This window comes from Hetaerina americana, unplaced genomic scaffold (genome assembly GCF_022747635.1).
Source record: "Hetaerina americana unplaced genomic scaffold, ioHetAmer1.1.p SCAF_92, whole genome shotgun sequence".
NCBI lineage: Eukaryota > Metazoa > Arthropoda > Insecta > Odonata > Calopterygidae > Hetaerina > Hetaerina americana.
Window position 1 is genome coordinate 1,017,325 of NW_027287561.1, and position 25,050 is coordinate 1,042,374.

Sequence of the window (25,050 nt, forward strand, 5' to 3'; positions counted from 1 at the left end):
GCAAAGTGTCTTCTGTCACCCTGATTTGTTGTGTTGGTTGCATTCCATTCTCCAATTTATCTTTTTATATCCAACTTATTTCTTTACCACTCAACTTACTTCAAGATCCAATTTTAGCCTTATGACTAATTACATCGCTACCTTCTTGGAGATACAAATGAAGAACATATGCCGCGCATATATAGCCACACTTCTTGGACTAGATCTGCAGCGCCGCGGATCGAAATAGCATCGTCATCATCCATCGAGGTTCCTTAAGAACATATCGAATTCATTTTTGGAAAAACATGCTGCATTCATTTTTAGCAAAAACTTTACAGTTTCGCTTTGACCTAAATATTAACGATATTGTCTCAAATTAAAAAAATAAACAAAATCATCAATTAATAAATTAATGCTTAGTTGGAGGAGGATTTTCAGTGTGTCTCTTTGGTGCTGAGACGAGAGAAACTTCTGGCGAAATGGTTCACTTACGTGCACTCGTCCCCGTGGCCGCAGAAGAACATGCTCTGCCTCCTGTGGTCTCCGATCCCGTCCCTCACATTGCCCTCGATGTATCTGCACTCGCTGTCCCCGCTAAGCACACACGTCTCGAAGTCCTGGAAGGAACGAGGTTAAGCTCTCACTAAGGAACATGCTGCGGAAAGGATTCACAGGGAATGTTTTTAAACAGGTCCAGGTTTAAATAATTAATTTATATTTTTCAGTTAACGAATACCCACAGAATTATGCCATAGAAATGAATCACAAGGTCTGTCCCAAAGGTGGCATGACTTATTTTTTCCCAGATAGAAGGATGGGGGGCCGACGGTTTCTCTGGCTGGGTTCGAGGGAGGGAAGTCCCAGGAAAGGCCGAAGGCCGGGGATGGTTAGCTCCCAGTCTTTGCGGGGTGCGGATCATTCGTTTGCGAAACCATTATAACGTGAAGCCGTAACGCTAAGTCATTAATAGGTTATTGAACCTACGTTACGCCATCAAATTGTGCGTGAAACTAGTCAAAATCGGGAAAGGGACTAATGCAGCATATACTGATGACACAATAGGTAGATCGGGATTTTTTGGTTGGTATAACTTATTTCGGGAGGGTAAAGAAGATGTTGAAGACGCCGAACGTTTAGCTTGTCCTTCGACCTCAAAAAGTGACAAAAATCTTGCGAGAGTGAAGGCTTTGTTGTGAACAGGGATGGTAGATTAAGTGTTTGCATGGTTTCTGATCATCCATTGGAATCCCTAAAAGTAATGTGTAATCTAAAACATGGGCATGAGAGAGGTGTGTGCGATTGGTGCCGTGACGGCTCTCGGACAAGCCAAAGGGAACTCGCACGCGGATCTGCCGAGAGCTTCTCGACCATGTCTCAGCCACCCTACAGCCCTGACGCTACCCCACCAGACTTCTTTCTCTTCCCCCGCCTCAAATGCGTGCTCAAAGGACGTCGCCACGGCTCCGTGGAAGCGTTACAACAGGCCGTGATGCGGGAGCAGAGCAGAATTCCGGGCTTTTCCTTCCAGAAGACGTACGAGGCGTAGAAAATCCTCTGGCAGCGTTGCGTTGACGCGCAAGGATGCTACTCCTAAGACTTGCTTGGGTGAATGCTTCCATTCTGGCAATAAACATTATTTTAGTCGACTTAGTCCTACTAACTTTGGGACATACCTTGTATAGACGGACTGTGTTACGGGACTCTTCGAGATGGATGGTTTCGTGGTAAAACTCGCGAGTCGGACGAGATGAACTGAAGATTAATTGTGTGGGTTCATAAATAAATGTTTCGTGGATATTTGCACCTTCATTAAAATTGACATTGAGAATAAACTGTTGTTGTTGCATTCAGTTGGACGAGTTTGTTTGGGAGGAGGGGTCATTTCCAGAGCGTGGGTCGTACTGGAGCGAAGGGACCTCGGTGGGAAGGGCGCTGGAGGGCCAGCGGGCAACTAAGCTGGAGAACACAGCAACAGTTCAAGCAGGGGTGGTGCGCAGTGAAAAACCCGTTAAGTGTCGGGTTGGTTAGACGGGGAATCTACGGTCTTTCCTTCGCGCCATCCAAGTATCACTCACTTGGATGTTATTTGAATCAATTCAAAGGAACTGCCGCGACAGTAACTTTTCACGGAGTAATCCCATAATGCGAATTACAATTTCAAAGTGTAAACATTATTCGCCTGGACCGGGATACGAATCCGGAGCCTTCGATGTCCGGACGAGTGCGGCCAAGGCGTTCCCTCACAGAGTCGAGTGTAAGAATACTCCTCGGTAGCTTAATTGGTTAAAGCACTCGACCGTAAACATGAAGTGATCTGAGTTCGAATCCAGGTCGAGGCGAATGATTTTTACTCTCTGAAATTGTCGCGATAGGTATGGTTAATATCGGTAAGTAGAATGCTTCCTAAAATATTTAAGCTAATAAATGTTTCTATTAATATTTATTTTGTTAAAGCAGTAACTATACGAAGTGATAAAAAGAGGTCTTACTTTTCGGAGCCACTTGGGGTCAGGAAGTGGTAGCTCCGGGAACGCATGCTTCCTCTCGACGTAGTACCATGGTGCCCTCACGTAGTAGTACCATGATATAACACGCTCCACTGGGTCCCTGACCATGTTCACGTAGATTGGCTCCGGGAGGTCAAACCTGCGCGAGGAAAAAAAAGAAAGGCAATGACACGCAAACGCACCCACCCGCGACTCAAATGAATCACGCTCGGCGCACTCACTTGGTGAAGTTGGTGAAGCACACGTGTTTCACGTAGACTGCCGGCGGCGGGATGGACGCCACCATGGCGGCGAGCCGCAACTGCGGGAAACAAGGGCAGAGCGTTAGAGGACATGCAGCGGGGGTTATAATACCCTTTCCGAAGCCTTTGCTCCAGCCTCTCCAGTTTTCTCTTCTCCCTTGTCATATAAGGAGGCTGACAATTGGCGGAATGCCATTTTTTCATTGACATGAAGTGCATCTCCACTACTGCGCATTTAATTTCGAAAGTTGTGCAAAACATTCGCTAGAGAAGTAACACCCTTCACGGGCAAATGTAACTATGTTTTGTTTCACAGCAATCTCACAAGCAAGAAGCATAAGATTTACCCTAAGCAATTGAGAATACAGAAAGTGTGATTGAAAGGAGAATGCAGAAATGAATGTCCATTGCAGGAGTTATTTTGATAAATTTCATAATTGAGAATCTTAGAGAAATATGTCCTCTTCCACGTAATTCGCGAAGCCCAACAACAAACGCCTTCTCTCAGTGGCAACGCTCAAGGTGAGGTCAAGGCGTCTATTTAGTGTCGGAATTCTTATATGGAACAATGTTTCGCGCGTGAATGACCAATGGGGAGGAAATAACACGGGACATGTTTCCATCTTCACTCGTTGGAATTTTTCCTTCTTGAGGAACGAGAGTCTTGCAATTCTACATTTGCGATTAATTCGTTCCACGACCGCTGTTTAGTCATCGTGCAGCACCATTGGGTGAAATGAAAGCTATCTCTGGATTTAGATTGATTTGATTTCACATATTGGTCTGATTTTTGTTATAATTCCGCCGGATGGTTGTGCACAGGCGTCGGAGTGAATTAATTGCAAATGTGGACTCGCAGAGTGGTCCCGTTTCTCGCGAGAGAAGCCAGCAATGATTTCTAGTGACCGAGTGCCTTTCAGTGATTGTTCATGACGTGTCCTTGTGGATATACCGGTTTATTACATGTTATTCTCCACTTAAAATTCCCGGACAAAACTTATTTCATAGAGGCGTATTTCATTGTTTACTTTCATTTTAAAGACATGACTGAAATTCGAATTCGTTATTTGCCTCCAGGGAATGTATTTCTAACTTACCGAAGAAATGAATGCTCTGGCAAATGGAATAAACTCTGTGCGTATTAGGAAAATGGCACGTCGTAGCTCGACAAAGAAGCTTAATCAAGTCCTCCGGATACCTTTCCTGAATCCTCAGGTTTTACCTTCAACTACTTTCAATATTTTTGACTCTTTTGAAAGATAGTAGTATTAAACAGAATACCGGAACACCATTTTTGCCTTCCACGCGGTAATACTTTTTTTCTGGAGCATGCCGACAAGAATTCAAAGCAAGGGAAAAATAGTTTTTTGATAAAAGGTGTTCTTGTATCATTCAAAAAAATATTATTCAAGAATTACTTATTGAGTAAAATTTTGCGAAAAATATCTAAAAAGTTCTAAATGTCGCTCAAAAATTAAAAATTCCACGCGGTGTAACGTCGGACTCGATCAGTTATGAACTGATGATGGAAATCGTTCGGGATACAATATTAATGTTTCGGAAGAACAATATCGTGACGTTGACCTCGTAGGGAGCGGGTCATACGTTTCTACGGCGGCGGGGTAACGTCCTCGCATGCCAACCCGAGTTCCATTGCCGCATAGGCGCGATTCCCTATTGGTAATTGTCTCCAATGTTTTGTTTAGGGGTTTGATGGGAGGAGAGTGTCAACCTCGCCCTAATTAAAAGACGCCAGACGAATGACTAAGGCAGACTCAAACACGCGGTGGCCGAGACACTCCTCCTCCTCCCCGTCCCGGCTATGCCCCCTCGTGGGAAGACTGCGGAGCTCTTCCGCCGGTAGTCCCGCCACCTTGACCTACACCTTGCACAGCGAGTTGGCCGGGTGGGAGAGGGCTCCAGCGCGAGGAACGGGAAACCGGGAAAGTGGGTCACATCTTGCCTTTCTCCCATCCGAGGTGTGCCGACGGGGCCCGACCATCCTTCCTCCCTTCGGGACATGAGGAGCCGGGCTCATCTCACCCACGCTCGGCGAATGTGCAAAACGGGCTCCTCTGACACTTGGTCCACTGGAATCATTCGCTTGCAACGGATGGGCGGGCGAAGGGGCATCGACACCTTTCTCTTCTCTCGGGGAAAGAAGCGACGCTCCTATTCAAACGTACCTCTGTTCACATTGTTCACCTATGCAACGCATTGATTACGGAAGTGTTCTAAACTCGAGAGTGGTCATTCGAATGAATAATATTGGTAAGCCTGGAGCTGATTGGAGCGATGGCGAATGTTACCACCAAGACGAAACGGATGGCGGTGTTTCACAATCGAAGACGCGAACGCATGTCGTGCTATCTTTACGTAGACGTTTTTGTACTAATCGTAGCAGACGTAAAGTGCCAGGTGGTTCATGAGTACAGCGAACTACGGTCAAGGATCCACCAAAAATTACCATGATTAATTAATTGATTGGGGATTATAAATTCGGGTGGTCTGCACCTTTAAACACACATGAAGTTTGCAAATAAGACGTACAATAATTCTATTTGCATCCGTTTCCCAACATGATAGTCCCGAAAAAAATTCACCATTAACGTTAAAATATGAATATTATGTAATGGGCTTCGGGAAAAGCATCAAAAGACTTTCAATTCGTCAATATTTGAAAGAGGAATGTTCGCGGTCAACCCAAGTGCATGGAATCAGCCTGAACACGTTCCATAATACCTTGTGTCGTCCCATTGCTGTTCCTGTTCACGTCATAATTTCTTATAAGCAATTATAATCGATCTTCTTAAAATGATAATCAACCCGAGGAAAGAGTTAATCATTGGAACGAAATGACCAAATTCCCCTTTTGCGTCTCCGTCGGCTCGGTGAGAAGTTAAACTTGGAGTTCTTGTGAAGGAGCGTAATTATTCCCATTTGGTTTAATTGCTCTGTTAGTCGCTTACTATTTTGAAAAAAGAAGAAAAAGCTTAAGAAATGGTGGTAATTGACCGTAAATAAGAAATCGAAGACGAGGGTTTCTCGCAGTTAGAGCAATCTCTACTCTACACGCATTACCCTGCTCTAATAAATTGTTTTTGAAGCGAAAAATATTAAACCGTTTACTAGTTGCTAAAACCAGGGCAACAAGAGCAAGCGGGCGTGAAAGTTCATTAGTTATTTGCTCCGTGCCTCTCCGCCGCGCCCGCCCCCATTGAGAGCCGCCTCCACTTGCTGCGTCGCCGTGATTTTAATTTATATTTAAATAATATATTTAGAAAACTGTAAACAAATTCAATGAATCATTTTGAGTCAAAGATTTTTTTTTTCGATTATTACGCATCGAGTGCCGTAATTTATTTATTTATTTATTTTGTAGCCCACCGTTTAAGATTGGTTTTGGATGGACACAGACCAAACACCGCTACTTTTGAGCAACGTCTGAACAGGCCTGATGATGCGGCACCGCAGTGAAACCTGGGTCGCAATTAAAGTTTATTTTTCATGTGTGTATTCGCAAAGTTTAATTTCGACATTGTTCATCCGGGAACAATTTCACAAAAGTTTCGCCTGAAACGATTAATTATGCCAATACTTTCCTAAATCTTGCTCTGCAATAAACTTCTTCAATTGCGCATAATGGCTACCTCCCGTCATTCCGTCCGACCTATCCGATGCCATTTCATCCTTCTTCCTCGCTCGCATATCGCAAATCACATTCACGAGCCTTTCCTCTTTATTACCTCCCACAGCGATCCCCTCCCCTTTTACTTCCTCGTCTATTTTCCCCTCTGTCCACTTCACCTTCTCCTCCCCCACGATCCAAAAGCCTCCGATCTACATCTCCTATCATTCCGCTTCAATGGTCGTACTTCCGTGCCGCAACAAACCACACTCCATATCCAAGTTCTGACGCCGTTTCCTAACCTACTTACTCAACCACCCCGTCATCGATTCCTTCCTCCTTATGAAAGCCTCTTTACCTCACGAAATTCTTCTTCTTATGTCTCCGCAACTTGGATCATTTTCGACGAGATCACTTCCGAGATGGGCAACCTGGCACTTTAGTTTACGCCCTCCTGTTGCAACATTCAACTGAGCCTTTATCTTTCCCGAAAACCTCATAACCTTTGTCTCGGTTACGTTGATTCTCATCCCATAAGAACCAAATATACTTTCTAATACGCTCGGCAATTAGTTAGCCAGTCAACCTAACGTCTTTCATCCCACCGACTTTCATTCTCATCTACGGCTCTTTCCATACCCATTTTACCGTTTCCTCCACATATTCGTGGAAAATCACAGGGGATAATGGACCTCTTACCCCTCTTCCTAACGCTGCCCATCCCGGATCTCCGCCACTCGTACCTGAGCAGTCTAATGAACAAATTACGGAGAAGTGGCCTGTATTTCCAATCTAATCCCTTTTCCTCCAATAAAATGATTAATTCTACTAATTTACGCTATCGAAAGCTTTCTCGAAATCCACCAAGCAAGAAAATACATTCTGGTTTTACTCATAGTACGTTCCTTCCCTTGGGCGACCTCATAACTGTTATGGAATCACACGTGCCTCCTCTGCCCTTTCCGCACCCGATCCAATCATCTCCTCAGCCGTAATCATTTTCTTTCCGCTCCGTAATAATATTGATGATAGCATGTACCATCTTAGCTACAAGCGAAGTCAACTTCATTGTTACATGCTCCTTTAAAAAATAAGACTGCCGGTCCCTTTTTGGGATGCAAACTAACACTGATCAGGCAAAATCTTCCGGCCAAATTCCTCTCCCACAAAAGCTACATATTAGTCCTCACGACCTTTGCCTAAGTTTGATGGCCTTTTATATTCGCCACAAAGATCCTCGTGCATTATTTCCATTTCTCTTGAACCCTTCCTGGTTCAATTAATAATTTCCCTGGCGTGTCTGCGATAGCTTGCGCCAATTTTTGCTTCCTGTTTCCCGATATTGATAGCATTTTCCTGTACAGCGCACAGATCTCACCCTTCCTGTGTGAACTCTCCAGGTCTTCGCATTGCGCCATCCACCACGCCTCCCTCGTCCCATCACTTTCTCAAGGCACTTTTTGCTGTTTATCTGCCTGTTCTCTCGTCTGCCTCAATCGGGAGGTGCTCTCGGACGCAGTATAGATACTTTGGAGAATATTTTTGGGTATTAGTCCTTAAACAGCTGAATACATTGTTCTGTATGTCTGTTAAAGAATGCTATTTAAGAGCACCTCACGCGGCGGGCGAGAGCAGTCAAGGTTGGACCGCCTCGCCGGAGCGACGGGCGTGGTGCACGATGCGAGGAAAGGGAGGCCAAGGGCGCAGGGGACTCGAAGCAGGGGGGAGCGCGAGGCGATCATCTTCAAATACATTGCATAGATCAAAGAAACAATAAATGCATTATTTATTAATTATATTTTTTTAATGGTGCAGTTATCCGGTCAGTGCCATTTCGGTTCTCGCACGATATGAAGTTTGGATCCATCAAAAATCGAAATTATGAATAATAGAAAACTTTCTTGATTTCGGCGCACGGCCAACATTTGTATGATTTTAGGAAACATGGACTGCATTGTATGAAGGGGCCGTGGAGGGCGTTTGAGAAGTGGGTGTGGAGGGGAAGGAGTGTGTGAGGCCAGGTGAGGAGGAACGAGGAGGTGTCGGGGAGAAGAGGGAAGATTGAAATGGGGAAAGGAAATTGGCGTGGAGACGTGCTAAGAAGGGACTCTGAAAGGCAAGAGAGGGGGCCAAAATGACGGGGAGGAAAACAGGGCAAAGGAGAGGAGGACCTGCCAACCTCGGAAGATGACCTATGGTTACGTTGGTTACTACACCTACCAATGAAATGATTGACGTCCATAGTGAAACAGATATGATCACAGCCGCACTATTGACGTGGCGCACCATTAGCACTGTGCGCTAGTAGTGCGCTGTGCTACGTAATATTGTTGCCAGGAAGTGTGTTACCGCTAGTGAGGGAAGAGGCCGTGAAAAATATGTTCTGTTCGTACAGAAAATTCATTTTCGACTCTTTCCTCGGAGTCCAATGTGAGTCGCTCAGCGCGGTGTCACGAAGGAACCGTCACGTTCGCTGCTCACCCGAGTGAATGCCCACGCGAGGGAATGCCTCACCTCGTCCTCCGGCCTCATCCGGATGGTCTCCATTCGGTGGATCTGATCGCGGCGGAACTCGAAGCCGTTGCGCACGCTGAGTCGGTGCAGGAGGTCCATGAACATCTGGCTCCCGACCTTGGGCACCCTGTTGAAGAAGATGACGTCGACGGCGGCCCTGGCGGTGTTGTTGAGGGCCCGCGCTGAGTACTCCGCCCCGTCGCTGCTTCCGGGGCCGGACTCCTGGGAGGGGCCCCGGATCTCGTTGGCCGTGTCCGCGGCCGAGAAGACGGCCCGCCGGCCGCCCCTCGCCCCCTCGCCCCCCGTGCCACCGCCGCCTCCTTGGGGCCTCGGCGGGTCTGCAAATGAACGGGAGCGGCATCGTCATGGTTACGGACGGTATCGGCTAATCATGTTAATTAGACGACCCTGATATCATTTAACCCGACCTCTTTTGTACTCATCCATTGGCGTGAATGTTTCCAATCGTAATGCACGTGAAAGAATATCACTTATAAAGCCGAGCTATGCTCGTTATCTCTGTTGAATTCACTGTATATAAACATTTGATTTGTTTGTTATTATTAAAGAGCGCAATTATGAGGCAAAATCTTCAATATTGATAATGAGAGACGTATCGGAGCAAATTGAGAGTCGGCATCGAACAAAGATGAATTATTAGTTTCATTTTTTTAGTATCGAAATAAGAAAACGAGAAAAGCACAATATTCTCAAATGTTGTGTTGATAATTTTATCATAAACATCCCAATGGGCCAAAAACGTGAACAGAATCATTCCTTTTATTATGAGGCGTAAATGACGGAAGGCTAATTTGGCAGATTCCACTTGAATTTTCATTTTTCCGACAGTGGTTTTGCCGCAAAGTCAACATCATCAAGTGATGTCGCTTTGCGGCCAAACCATGGTCGTGCAAACTGGAAGACTGACTTCCACCAAGTAACTCCGGAGATATTGTCTCCAACGTTGGCAATGCTCCTCAGCATCATGAACAGCAATGATAATCTAGGATTTATTTTCAAAAATTTAACGATTTTATTTTAAAAAATTAAACGAATTAATGATTTTAAAGAATCCTCCCAATTACCAAGACTTGGCTAAATCGCTGTCTCGCGCCAGAGAACCGTAGATCCTCCCCAAATCATGTCAATCCTTACTAAGCAATGGCTAGGAGTGGTTTCAGTCCCTTTTTAACTCGATAATTCTAAATGTCTTCTATGTGCGGTTTCTCAACAAAGTCTCTTCTCTATTCATTCATTGAATCGAAACCTATTGACTCCAATAGAGCGTGCTCACAATGCCCCCGCCCCCTCTTAATGCGAGCGTTCACCAAAGCGGAGATCGATGTGAATCGCTTCCGCACTCATGCGCACACGAGATTTTATCCACAAGATTTCTGTAAAATGTTTAGATCCCTCCACAACGAAAACATAAAAAAATACTCCATTTGTAGCATAGCATAATGTTTTTGACTAACTTTGTTTTTTATTTGCTTTTGCCACACCAAACATAAACTTGTTTGGACTCATTTTCAACTCAAAACATTTTAAGTAAATTTCATAATGACTCTATTTTTCTATACTTTTCACTCGCAATTTTCATCCGCAAAAACACTTGTAAGTAAGACACACAGTGGCAAGACTTTTAACATGTGCCCATGTAATTTGTAGACGTTTACTCGTGAGAAAGGAGCCCCAGGCGGTGCGGTTAGCATTTCTTGGGTAAAGGCCTAATATTTCCACATTTTGGCATGTTTCACAAAGGATGTTTGTGCCGAGGCTAGTTTACTCTCTCCGGCAAGCAACCGCAGTGTATGAGAGTACGAAGTCTGTTCAAAAGGTTCTCGAACTTTTTCAATACAATAGCTTGCCTCCAGTTGGTTACTTTTTAATCCGCTTGAAGGTAATGCGTCCGCGGAAACTTCCCAAATAACCGCCCTCAACCATTTCGTTAACATCTTGTTTTGCTGATTAGTTGGGGCCGTTTATGTGAAAGGGGTGTGCGTGAAGTGCGGCGAAAAATCGGATACTCGGAGATGAGATCTTTGAAGGAGCAGCGTTATCCTGCGAAATTTTGCGTGAAATTCTGCACCACAATGGATTGGTGAGACACCCTACCTCCCCGCGCCAAAAAAGCTCGACAAGATCGCTCGAATGTCAAGGTGGTGCATGACGGTTTTGTTCGATGCAAAGGGGGCTGTGCGTGACGAATAGCTATCTAAAGCCCAGACAGTCAACGCACAGTACTTTCTGGGGGTTGTGTAATGCCTAAGAGAGAGAATCAGGCGAAAACGGCCCGAACTTTAGAGGAGGGGCGAGTGGTTTTTTCACCACGACAACGAGCCGGCTCATGCGTCTCTCGGAACTCGTGTGAGTTTTGAGCCAAAAACAAGATCGCTGTGCTTATCCATCCACCCTACTCACCCACACCTGGCCCCATGTGACTTTTTCCTGTTCCCCAAACTATAAACCCCGATGAAAGGAAAAAGATTTGGCATCCGTGGAAACGCCGTCGGAATGAGTGCATACGTAGGGAGGGGGAGGGGAGACTACTTTGAAGGGAACCGTGACCAATAATTTGTTAGTGAATTATTTTTTGCAATAAAAAAGTTCGGGAAATTTTTGAAAAGACCTCGTAGAGACCGGATGACGGATGGAAGGCGCAAGAATCTTCGTAGTTTGCGTCGTGGAAATAATTCTCATCTAGGTTCTCGTCCCGTGCGTTTGAAGCATATTCACGCCCTTAAAGAGATCGACCGACGGTCCCGACCAGACGTGATCTTACCAAGATGGACAGACACTGCCATTAACGTTGTGCGGTGATCCGCAAAACTTTCGCGGAAAGTGGAAGAAAGTTTTTGAGGAGTACAAATTTCATTTCAACAAATGTCCATGTCAATCAAACATGCTGGCATGACCATCCCGTGGTATGACGATGAATTTACGTGATTATTGAAGACTTTCTTTTTGCGGAGGTTCGAATGAGCATGTCGAAATCGCTTCCGGTAAATGGAATGGTCGTGGATGTTCCCCAAACCATGAAGTAACAGTCACGGAAACGACGGTCGCGAGGAGAATAATATTTGGCAACGTGGCAAATGCGATCCTTTTGGGATGACCATCGTAGCGAAGAAGAATCCCTTGAACCGAACCCTTGCGGCTCGCCCGCGGAGGGGAAAGTAGAATTTCGCCGAAAATCAGTCTCACCGAACTCCTATCATTGATTCGCTTCGCTTTGCGCCGCATGACTGAATATCGAAGGAACCCATTCCCTTCCTGTGCCGCCCGTGAAGCTACGTGTTGTCTATTTCAAAGGTACTGATTCCAAAATTTCTAAAAAAGTATTAATTTTAGATTATTTTTCATTTATTTACCACAGAGCCGAGGGTCCACTTAATCTAGATGAGTGCCTGAGGGTAAAGATGGCAGAGCAGCGTTTGAACAAGTTTGGTTCAAGGGCTTCCAAAGGTACAGGGTCCGAACAATAAGTATCGGGACTGGTTCTAAAAATCAAAATTTACTGCATTCATCATTACAATTACTTAATAATCTTCAAATTAAATTCCTCCTGCATCGATACACTTTGTTCAGCGCGTCTGCCACTCGCCAAAAGCCCGCTGGAAGTCGATTTCCGGAATACTGTTGAGAGCCTTTGTCGTCGCCGCTTGAACCGCCTCGATGAAGTCGAACCGATATCCTATGAGCTCCTTTTGAGCTATCCTTTGAGATAATAACGTTGTCGAGAAAATCTTCATCTTCCTGGACGCAGTCCAAAATTTCTTGCGAAATTTCCACCCGCAACAGTTTTCGTTCCTCGCTGAAGACTTTCGGCACCAGCTTCGCGCACACTTTCCTCATCGCAAGATCCTCTGTTACATTGGTGTGGACGGTTCCGACTGAAAGCCCGGTCTCCTCACTGATAAGGGCGATGGTTAAACGCCTGTCAGAGTCCAAAGCCTGTTTCACTTTGACCGCCTGAGCATTGGTTGGAGCGGTCGTCGGGCGTCCGACGCGATGCTCGTCCTCGACGAGCTCCCGGCCATCCTTAAACATTTTGTTCCACTCAAAAACTCTTGTGAGGCTTAAGGCATCGTCCCCATAAGCCTGTTTAATGAGTACAAGGGTCTCCGACGCGGATTTCCCGAGTTAAACGCAAAACCTCACAGCTAGCGTAGCTCGACGGTGCGCTCCACGCTGGCGCGACGACATCACAAACAATCACATGTCACAAAAATCCACCTCCTGTCTCAACGCATTCCCGGCGGTGACGGAACTAAAGTTCGCCTGAGTAGTGGGGGACCCCTCTACCGAGCCGACCGGTCGGACCCCCATCCACCGCTCCGCTGAGGCTACAGCGAACCAGTCACTATACTTATTGTACGGACCCTGTAGTTCCACAAAGCGTCTGCGTCAACTTCCATTTCCTTCTACTGGTGCACTAAGTTCGGCGGACTGCAGTTTCGCTTTCTTCACAAGAAGACCATTGCAGTGTACTTACGTATTTGCCTGGCCGACGATCATTCGTGATTGAATACCTGATGACCTTCCAGTAACGTTTCTGTACGTTAGACACCAACCTTTTTTTGGATAAAATAAAAATATCAAATAAAGAGTTAATATTTCATGGAGGCTTGAAAAAGGTTGTCTTCCAGCATGTTGAGAACCTCGCTGAGGTTATTTTACTTCAAGGAATGAACATCATGTTTTATTATTTTAGTAATATTCAACGGTTTTCACCGCGGTGCCCCTCGACTGCCAAAACTTACGTAACGGTAGCTTAATTCTTTAAAGCTTTCGGCCGGCCGTCCAAGGATCTGGGTTCGAATCCCGATCAAGGCGAATTCTTGCCTTTGAAGTAGTTGCTTCTCATAAACTCCGGATTGACGTAGCCACTGCATAGGATTCCATTGACCACAAACACTGCCCAGGAGAATCGCTTCATACCACTGGACATGAAACAGCACACGCCACCCATGACGACTTCCGGTACTTGTGGTTAGTTCAGGTCATTTGCGCTTGATTTGTGCCGAACGGTATTGTCCGGATGGTGAATGGATTCTTCGAGGTTTTCAACCATCGCCAGTAGCCGAGCAGTGTTCCCTGACGTGTTTCTCAGTACTGATTACGTCAGCAGGTTTAAGGCTCGAGTCATCGACTATCAGTGCAGTATTTCTCGTGACAGAAGGAACGATGCTAATGGGATCATTGTGGGCAACTATTGAAGCAGCACTTTCGAGGGTGTCTCGGGAAACAATTAGTAAACTGCTTGAATTGGTATCCTTCCTGCGAGTATTTGGGTTAATTATTCAGGAGACAGTTTCTGCATTATTTAGAATATCAAAAGTTTTTTGGTGATAGCAAACGAATCATTGGCAATATTTGTTGGCGACGAGGCATTTGTTCTCTAACTTGCGAACTCGGAATAGCTCACGAGCCTCTTCGGCCTGCAAATTGAATTGATATTCCTCGATAAAACAAGAACATCGTTTTTCTCTTGCTATAAACATAAATCTTCTGCTTTCAGCCGAGATATTATTTGATCTTAAGAGGAAAACTCTTTTGGCGCAAAGCTTACACGGTAGACTCCTTATTTCATCAGTTTTCGGAGCACTACAAACAGATTCCTTCTTTTCATTGGCGCCATCTTGGTTTTGGGTGCCATTGGGTGACTATCACGCACCACTTCACGCCCATTGCGACTCTCCGCCACCACACCCCTGGCGGTGACTTGCAGGGTACCATGAACGAATGAAGTGTCTCAGCACCCAGAGCGATTTCGAACTGTTGACCGCCGACGAAGAGACTCCGCCGGGTGGTGGCGTGATTAGTTTCACCACCAAAAGCGATTACGAACGATTATATTTTAGCGGTTATACCAAGGCCGGGCACCCTGCCGTCGAAACATCACCCGCCTATATTTCCCACCCGCTGGAAGTTTGCTTGCATCGATGATCTTCGGCCGGCGCATCAAAATGGAGGCTGGGAGGAATTTGTCAAAAGGCTTTTGGTTAGCATAATATGTGATTAGAACTACTGCACTGAGTAAAAACAGGCAAAGTAAAAGTGGTAATATTGGTTCTTCAAAAATATTTCTCGCAACAACAACGCTGAACTACTCTCACTTAATCAATACGATTATAAATTAATAATTAAACCGCAAAAAATGTCAAAATGAAAAGAAAGCCCAAAACGCAAATGGATTTTAAAAAATGGAACGTCGTGGAGACCACCGCTTTGGGACTTCCTGAGTAGTCTCCGATGGATGATGGCGTTGGGCGCCATCATCCATCGGAGACTCCGTGCCTGCCTTCCAGCGCGCTCACCCGGCTCTGGCCGCAGAGGCGCCGGCGTGGTCCGCGTAGACCCCCCGGGGAGCCCCGGCGGCGTCAGCGCCAAGGCACCACTGCGCGCCTCGGCTTCGTCCTCTGGGTTAATGAGCCGCCCTTCCATGTGCCGCAGCCGAGTGTGGAGGTCCCTGGTGTGGATGAAGAGGAACACCGTCGTCGAGAGGGCCAGGAACGCCACCAGCTCCGTCGTCCTGCAAGGAACGGAAAGGAGGCCCATGAGGGTGGGTGGATACTACGTCCTATACTCGACATTCAGGAATTGCTAAAGAGGAACGAAGATTACTTTCAAGCACCGAAAACTCCTAATAATAATCGCGGCGAGTGAACGGGAAAATGCCTCTCTCGAGTTTTGAAATGTCAGCGCGCTAAATTCACATCAGTCCAATTCCCATGTGTTTGATTCGTCATGAAGTCGCAATAAAGAGGATATATTGTGCGTTCAAAGTTTATTTATTGATATTTATACAGTTCTCATTGATATGATTTTTTTTGCATCAAGAATCTCCTCTCGTTATCCTTACTGGACCCAAATACCTATCACCTCGGCTCGTAAGCCGCATTTAACGTGTTCGACCCAGATATTTGGTCACAACTCCGACGCACATTTTTCGGTTTAGACCCTGCAATGTACATATTACAGGATATGGTGCCAACCTTAAGCGTTGTTAGCGCCCCAGATTAAAGTAGATTGCTCAGAGAAATTTATTTATTTATTTTCTTTTACTGGGTCGAGATTGAAACTTATCCCCCTACCATCCCACCTAACCACTAAACATGACATTGAAGGCAGTAAAACAACCTCATTGATGTAGGTGGAGGGAATCCCACGTGGGCGGGAATCGAACCCTCGACCTCTGGGTTGGCAGGCGAGTGCGGTATCCCGTCCCCTTGTGTGCGGGGACGGGTCCGTGGGTGACGCCTCGCCGGGACACCCTTGTACATTCAGCCAAGGGGAACTCTTCGCGATTACCATCATTACTCATTATCATTTTAAACTTTGCAAAAAATACTATGTGAATAAAATGGTTTACGATCGCTTTTTATTGAGCAACTCTCGTAGAATGATCCTCTTGAGGAGATGCTGCAACTATCCTGTGCAATAAGGTATTTTATTTTATGATAAGTAAAATAATTGCCACTTGAAAAGCATTACCTTACTGTCATCAGAAATTTTAAAAGGTTTTCAATTTACTGGACGACTAGAAAAATGACCGCGATAACTTTCAAATCCTAGCAATGGTACGTAACAAAATCTCAGAGAGAGGAATGAAAGGATATATTTTTTCGATCAAATTTGCGGACACAGACATAATTGGTTTGAAAGAGCAGAGGTAAAGGAAACGTAAGATTAAATGTTGCTCCCTTTGCAATGGAATTATTTTTCAATTGAGGAAGTAGGATCACCAGCCACAAGACGTAAATCGAGAATAAATGGATTCATAGAAAGCTGTCTATGGAAATTAATATCCGCCACTAGAATGCAGCATTGGTGTATTATGAAAAATGACTGGGAGACCCTGCATGTGGTACTAAAATCATAAAGTAAAATGGGAGAATATTCTTCCTTTTGGTCTAATGCATGCAAACAAACCATCCATTTAAAATAAAAGCAGGAAAAAGAGGAGAACAGAATGAAAAATTAATGAAAATACTCAAGATGAACTAAACATAGACGTATAGAATGCAAAACGGAAAAAAGCATTGCTCGATCAGATATGCACGTGGAAGAGGCAAGTGGGAAGGTTCTTCGATGCTCCTAATCGAATGAAATAACGGCCGTCCCTGATTTGTTTATTCCTTTGGCATTGTGATGCGGAGTCTGCATTTGAAAATGGCTGTTATTCGAGATAACTCATTCCTCAGCGGAGTGCTCGAAAACACTGAAATCAAAGCGCCATCCCGTGTACTTTCCCAACACTCCTCCTAGAGGCCGAACTGAGTTATGAGTACGTCCGCACGTGGTATCCATGCGTGTGAGGATCAGGAAATCAAATCTTGAGACTATTTCTTGTTATCATCTCCACAGTTTAAAGTAATAGCATCACCATTTGGCAAGAATGGCGGAGGTAGGCGACAACTTTCATCTTAAAATACAAAATAATATCTTGTGCTGCTTGCTCGCGATCGTAGGGATCAAGTCTTGCTTGAGATGACGTCCCCGCTTTATCCTCATAAATAGACGGGGGGTCGATGAAACAAGGAGGGAGGCGGCAGAGGGGCCATTTGGGCCATAAGGGATTGGTGGAGGTAATTGGGTAGGGTTGGAATGTTCAGGAGATGGAAGGAAGGTGGAGAGAAACCCGGCGTCGGAATTAGCCCGCTCTAATAACGAAAGGCGCCTAGAGGTCCGCAGTTTAACGTCCCATCCGACGGACGGCGTACTCACTCAAAGTGCTCTCCGACATACAGGGTACACACCCTGCAGGCACCGGTGCGTTTCTAAAACACCTTGCCATCTCTGGGATTCGAGCCCGGACCCTCGGGGTGGGAGGCCAGCACACTAGCCATCGCACTGTCCCGATCCTCGCCGATATTTGAGTTTATTCGATCTTTTAATGAGTAGCTCTCTCAGTGATTTGTCATCGTAAAGTTATGTTTTGAGTGCCACGTCCATGAATAGTAGAATTTCCCCTTCTCACTCTCCCGTCCTGCATGACTTGTCTTGGTATGGTGGAGGTCTCAAATGGCTGTGGTTCATTTTCACTCCTGCTTTTTTTGTTTACTAAAGTACTATTTTATTGGGTGACATTAACACTTGGTTGGAACTAAGTTTCCCACAAGTACGTTTACACATTTGCACGTTTTTGCGAAGTTTTTTTGGTGAAAATATTTTCCCTATTCTTTTTCTCTCCCTTATCTCTTGCCCATTCCACCTGGTGCTTGCACCCCCCGCCATAAACCTCTATGGTGGATCGTGGGGTACTCATGTAGATGTAGTTACATAATGCAGACAATGTATTATGCAATGAGGCAGGCAATGTATCAAGGAGGATGCGACGAGGCTGCTGATGATGGCTATTCCGATAGAAAGGACTTGGCCGATCCAGATGGTTCATCATACGTACCTTCCTCGTATATGCTGATGCATTATCAGAAATGAAGGGTGGTCTTCCCTTCAACAATAAGGCCGTGTACTTGAGATTTCTGGTCGTTTTCCTCCACATCAGAACCACAATTTCAATTCAATTGCTTAAGATCACCGTTGCTTACGCGACAAAGTTATCCTCCAAAGTCGTAGAATTTTTCCTCCTTAATGTGGAAATGGTTTTGGCGAGCGCCTGCGACCCTGATTTGCTGGTAACCTTTCTCCTGAATTTACGTCATCGCAATTTCCGTAATATCCTGATTCCTCCCGCGACCTAGATACCAGATGATTCCTTTCGACCGCGTTTGTTCCACTCGCTGAATCCTCGCAATCTCATCGTGCCCGCCACGAGTTTCCTGGTCAACAGAAGAGCAACATTGAAGCGTTGGGCAACTCGCATATCCAGCACGCATCTTGAAGACGCATCAATTTCTCCAGAGCGTGATTTCATTTTTCGGTAACTCGGCCCCAGTCGGCTTCCTCATCGCGTTCCCTCTCGAGACATCCTCTGGATTTCGCGCCCGCCCCACCAACCCTTTCGCTCGCTCCGAATAACCCGTCCGCGGGAAAGTGCGCCCCATGCCACACGGCCCACCCTTGCATCACACCTTCGGGCCATCAAGGCAAGGCCCGGAGTGGGTGGGCCCTTACCGTTGCCCGCCCTCCCGACTCCCTTCACCCCTGACGACAAAACAGCCTGAAATTTGCCTGGACTGAAAGTCACCTCCCCATTTCATTTTTTCCTAGAGTTGATTCTTTTCCCACGGCGGGATGGAAATCGCAGACGATCCATCCCCTTTCGCTTCTCTCCACCTTTTCTCTAGCCCCACCCCCTCCCCTTTCGACAGTGACCAGGGCACGTGTTATATTCACGCTTAACTTTGTGGAAATCCATTACCGCCGGAGTAAAAAAAAAACAAAACAATGTATATTTGCACCAAGGGTACGATTAGTTTACTAGGTACTGACTCCGAAACTAGTCATACTCAATAAAAAACTTGGTGGAAAGATACATTGCTTGGTTATTTGACGGCACGTGTTCGCACGCGTGGGATCGCCGTCGGGCGGCGCCGCCGTCGCTCGCTGGCCATCCGGGAAAAAACAAATCGCGGGGAGAGGGTTGTGAGATTGAAGAAGAGTCCAAGGAAGTGGTCATCGAACCGTGGGAAGGTGACGACGAAAGAAAGAGATGGCCGCTCCGGAATCCGCGACTCCAGCCCACGCGCGCTGAGGAATATTGAAAGGCGGAGCGGAATTTGGAGGTTGTTTGGCAGCAGACGATCTCTTTCCGTGGCTGCTGTTATGCGGCCGAAGGCGGCGTGGGAACGGGCCTTCGGGGCATCCCTCGACGCCGCGAACCTTTAGGGTGGCTCCATCTCCTTCATTTTGCATATCTCCCGCAACAATAAACCTGTGCGTCGGTCTAACACGTGAGGTTCTCGATGTGGCCGAAATGCATGCGCGGCGAGCGAGGACCTTTCACCGTGCTTCTGCCTGGTTTCTCTGGGAGATTAGCCGCCCGAAAAATCACACGGCTTGGATTAAAACTGAGTGAGCTCAAGGGCCGGGATCGGAACCTGGAATTGATCCCGGGCCCTCCGATCGAAATAATCATCAATCCTGGGTGGCCATTCCCTCGCCCTTTGCCATAGTTTTATCTTAAATGTGAGTGGGTTATATTACTTTTTAATGTTTTTAATATACTCCGTAATTCAACGACAGGAAAATATATTATACGCCGATGTTGTATGCCTAGCACTAGAAACGACGCCTTCGTGTTGGCTTGCAAAAGTGCTGCCATCTATTGAATAAACTTGCTCAGCTTAAAATTGGTAACTCTTTCTTGTATTTCATATGCACCCGTCATCATCTTGAAGAAACACTTATGGAATCAAATAAGATAGAACCCCCTTTTTTTAATGTACGTATTTATTTCGGAGTCGGTACCCTTCGCCCTTTCTTTGTTAGGGGTTTATCATTTTCTTCTTCGGTAACAGCTCTGGGTCTTTTGTGAACATCCCATTTCCTATTAACTGTATTTTTCCCAATATTTTGAAGTATTTTTTCTTCAAGCCCTTCGTGTTTTTTGTAGAACTTTATGGCATGGCTTTTGATGTATTCATTAATTGGTTCTATTCCAGCTATCAAATATAATTCTTCTACGGGGCAATTATCTCGAAGACGCAAGATCATCCTAAGGGTCTTCTTTTCAAATGAAGATATTTTTTATCTATCTCCCCCATTTTCCTTTCCAGCCCATGATGTGCTGGCGTATGCCACCATCGGCCTAATACATGACTTTTAATTTAAGTTTGCTGTCAATTTCTGCTGACCTGAGCAGGTATGAGAGGCCTACTCTGCTACCAGCTGCTTTAAGAATAGCTGCTCTAATGTGTGGGGCGAAGTGTAATGTCGCATCCAATGTAATACCCAGGTAGAGCGCCGTGTCTTTCCATTCAATTGGTTCTCCTTCTACTTGTAAAGGATTCGGATTGCCAATGTTTCTTCGGGAGAAAAGTATTGCCTATGTCCCTGGCGACACACCGAGCATAGTATCGCGAGTCTTCCTGGCCACCCGTGGGCAACTACGTACGAGTACGAGTAACCGTACACCACCACCTGCACTTGGCTCAGGGGCGTAGGGACGCCAGACTTGGAGGGTCTTTTGTGGGAATTTAATCTTGGAAAACCCATATTTTAGACGGCGTGTAACTATCGTATCTATCTAATGCATTGGCCGTCGCATATACAGAAGAGTGGGCGCGATTCCTGTTCATCACCATCTTGCCTGAAAAGAAGAGTTTTTGGGACAAAGGAGCCTCACGCACTGCAGACTTGACTCGAGAAATGTATATTAGCCTATTTAGATTATTTTACTCATCCTGTATCGCAGCTCCGTCTTATTATTTACGTTTGGAACAAATGAACTCACTTGGTGCTCCTAAGACTGCTCCCTATATCTTGATGCCGCACCTCGTTGGTCGGCTAATGAATTAAGCGCCGAAGTGTACCTAATGAATAGATTTTTTTCATAATGAACATAAAACGCTTCAATCAACGCTTCCGTCTAGAAGAGGCTTCCTTGAAATACAAAAGCACTGCTGCACCTTGTTTATTGTTTGACCCCGATTTAAGGATGTCGTCACTAAAAATCGTAAAAGAGGCCCACTTGGATTTCGTAAGATCTGCTTTTTCTAAATCCGTGCTGTCCCTGGCTTATTATCTTCCTGCAGCAGAGAAAGCTCATATCACCATTAACAATAATGCGTGCTAATACATTGCATGCAGTTGAAGATATGGGCCTATAATTGGTGGCATTCTCCCTTTCGCCGCCTTTATAGAAGTGTGAGCTAGCTTCCAGACGCGGGGTACTTTCTCCCTCTACCTAAGATAATTGCTTTCTAAATAAGGGACAATTCCGTTAGTCTCCTTGCCCTCAACTAATTCCGTTCATATTCTAGCAGGCATATCTTCTGGACCTGGTGCTTTGTTGGTTTTGATACTATAGAGCTGATGTTCTCATGTGTTCTCCGAGTGGTTGTGGAGCTCGTTTGGTGCGATGATATCTTTATTGTAGACGTACTGGAAAAACTTGTTTAAATTATTCGCCTTTCTCACGCTGTGTGTAATAAGTTCGCCGTTTCCTGTCTTCAGAGAATGCACAGAGAATACACACTTGCCCTGTATTTCTCTAACGTATGACCAGAGTGACTTTGGATTTTCCCCGAGATAGCTTTAGCACACCTATTTAGTTTTGAAGGTGTGCAGGGCTTTGCGTATGATGCTTTACCGCGACATTATTTTAGTTTATTTTTAGATGCTTTCATATAAACAACGGAATTGTGTTTTAAACTCTCTTTAGAATCTGCCTGCAACCTTCTTTGCTCTCTCGATGCCGCTCTGACTTCTCCATTGTACAATCTCGGTTCCTTAGTGTCGCATTTGAGTTTGAAAGGAACGTTTGTTGCCGAGAGTGTATATTTGGTCTTCGAGTGGGAAATCTGTTTTGGAATCTGGGGGTCCGTGAAATGAACACACGAATAGGATTCTGTCGTTGTAGTCTTTCATGTTGCACCAAACGTTTTCCATGTCATCTTCGTCGTGGTATTCATGACGTTGGCTACTTGGTTGTGGATTTACAGCAATGAATACCCCCTCCCCCAATCTACCAGGTTTGCCCTTCCTGTAAATCGCGGAACGGCCTGGGATAAACCTCGTCCTTCGCGATACGCATCTTCTGTGAGCCAGCTGTCCGTTCCGACGACTATCTCTGCCTCTGTACTTAACAGAATATGTTCAATATCCGATCGTTTGTTTTTCATGCCATGGAAATTTTGAGTTGCAATTTTCATTCGGTCTGACACCCTTTGTCTGACTGTGTTCTCGATGATCACAAATCTATTTCGCGGAGATTCATCGCCGACATTGAAACAGCTTTTGCATTCACACACGTGACTTGTAGCGAAACAATAGACTCTCTGATTATTAGATGCCTCATTCGAATGCGATGTCCTCCCGAACGGTTGAGGAGCTCCCGACTGAATACGAGGACCGGCGGCAAGTCTAAAGCGTCCATTCCAATTTCCTAAAGATAAATTCCCAGTCGATTATTTAAACCTTCAATCTTGCCCCTTATCACACTGTAGCGGGTAAATGGCGGAAAAATTGAACAAATGCTTAAATATACGAATCAAACAAGTTAACATGCATGATAATTTCTACCTGAGGCCCATTACTTTCTTTTGAAGCACATTCTAATTACCTTACCCTTATTTCATCACGAGTTATGGTTGAGAGTCGTCCATACTTATTATATATATCTTATAAATATATTAATACGAGCAAAGATTGACGGAGAGTAATATTTGGCACACTTTTCAAAGGTGAAAATATCGCCTCCCTTCGTGCGATGACTGAGGCACGCGTATAACTGCTCGCCTTCCGACTTTTCCGCGGTCTGCCATCCGACACGTCACCCGAGAAGATGCAGAGAATTCCACAGCTACAACCGCTCATCCCATTTAATTCGAAGATTCCTTATGCCCAGCGTCGTTTCCCCTTATTCTCGTAGCATTCTGAGAATACTGTCCGAGCGGTAATCAGACATTTCTATGGCAAGTAAAATACTAATGTCCTTCTTTCCTTCCGTTCCGAGTGATGGGCATTGTGCACATCGGCTGATGCTTTCTATGTTAATTATCTCGAAGCCCCTTTTCAAGTGATTGCGACTTGCATGAACAACGGCGGCTAGAGTAAGGGCCGGCAAAATTCTTAGATGCTCTTGTTTTAATTAATAAATTATTTTTGAATTCCATGGTAGATGAATATTAACGATCATTTGCGAGCATGGAATCTGGTTTATAGAAACTTGTACAACTCAACCCTATAAAATAGACTCACTGATGTCATCCAATTAAGGTGTATTTGTGTTTCTCTCAGGACGCAATCAATCAATGCCGCTATAACATTGTTTCGTCACGTTTTAGCGATCATTAACTTATTATATTCACCTGTTTGCTGACGACGCAGCATTTGAGGGATATTGGCAACCTACCCGGTAGAGATGTGTTGGCTAATGACCAAAAGGCTATTCAGGAATGGTGAAATGTATGTCAATTTTAGTTAAAACTTTGAAAATATTTTGTAATTAACTACTGGAAATGTTATCGCTCTTCCCAAACGGCTTACAGTATTAATAATAGCGAACTGACGAAAGTAAAATCTATGAAATATCTAGGCATCACTCATACCCGTGATCACTCGTGGGGTAAGCGTGCGTATTACGCTGACATTTGGAGAAGAATACCGAAAATTTAAATGATTCTTAAAGAGGGTATTGGGTGAATGCGATGAGAAAGCGATGTTACTTCTCACTTGTTTCATCTTACCTGGACTATGCAACCAGTTTTTTAGTATCCTCATTGTCAGGCGAGTTTAATAAAAGAGTTTGATCGTTCTTGAATTCGGTTTAAATAGTGTAACTCTTGGTGACAGTATTCACACTCTATGAACTTATCGAGTCAATGTTTTTCTGATCACAGTATTTGTGGTGGAAGTGATACAATATTTCATTGCTATGTATTGTCTAATACAAGAACTATCGTGGTCACTTCCTTATTTGTGCGTATTAGAAAACTTCCATAGTCGAAGACCGACCTGAGATCAATTGACTTTGGTTCTGTAATTATTATTTACAAATGCCAAAATAATTGGAAATTGCTGACTTTGGGCTTTGCTGCATTCATTACGAGCTATCACTTAATGAAATTTCTCAAAAAGTTGAAAAAAATTACGTGTTGATTATATCCCAAGCCAAAAACATGTCTAGAGGCAAGTATATTGGTTTATTGCTTGAAAAAATATTGCACGAAATTAAACGTTTGTATAGAAGCAGTGGGCTTTGAAGAGAGGATTGATTACTAGATTTGTATGCGTATTTTATTATAAAAATGAAGAATGTGCCATATGTAAGTGAGCGACTCTGCTTTTAATTTACTGTAATTTTGAAAGAAGTCATCCCAAGTTGAAAGGCAAACTTCGTGCGTAAAAAGAAATCTCTCGACTCCTCCAACTTGGCGTTTACCCAATTTTTCGTGAATTTTCATTTTGTGGGTCACGACTAAACGAAAACTGCTGACGCCTGTCAAGTAAGGTTTCTCGAGTTCTGTGAGCCGCACGCAAACTCGGATTCAACGGAGATAAAGAAAATTTCTTCATTCTTGCGAAAAACCTCAAAAACGCTTAGCGG

At 44.9% G+C, this 25,050-nt stretch overlaps 1 protein-coding gene across 1 annotated transcript in view; it reads right to left on the reverse strand.

The window, feature by feature from the left end:
• pip (heparan sulfate 2-O-sulfotransferase pipe) overlaps positions 1–25,050 on the reverse strand; it is a 111,657-nt gene that overhangs the window by 6,945 nt on the left and 79,662 nt on the right. Inside the window, exons 2-6 of the mRNA XM_071598266.1 lie at positions 15,194–15,408; positions 8,874–9,211; positions 2,711–2,790; positions 2,472–2,628; positions 475–599 (exon numbers count right to left, since the gene is read on the reverse strand). Of these exons, the coding sequence (XP_071454367.1) occupies positions 475–599; positions 2,472–2,628; positions 2,711–2,790; positions 8,874–9,211; positions 15,194–15,408 (915 nt within the window). The remainder of the gene's footprint in view (positions 1–474; positions 600–2,471; positions 2,629–2,710; positions 2,791–8,873; positions 9,212–15,193; positions 15,409–25,050) is intronic.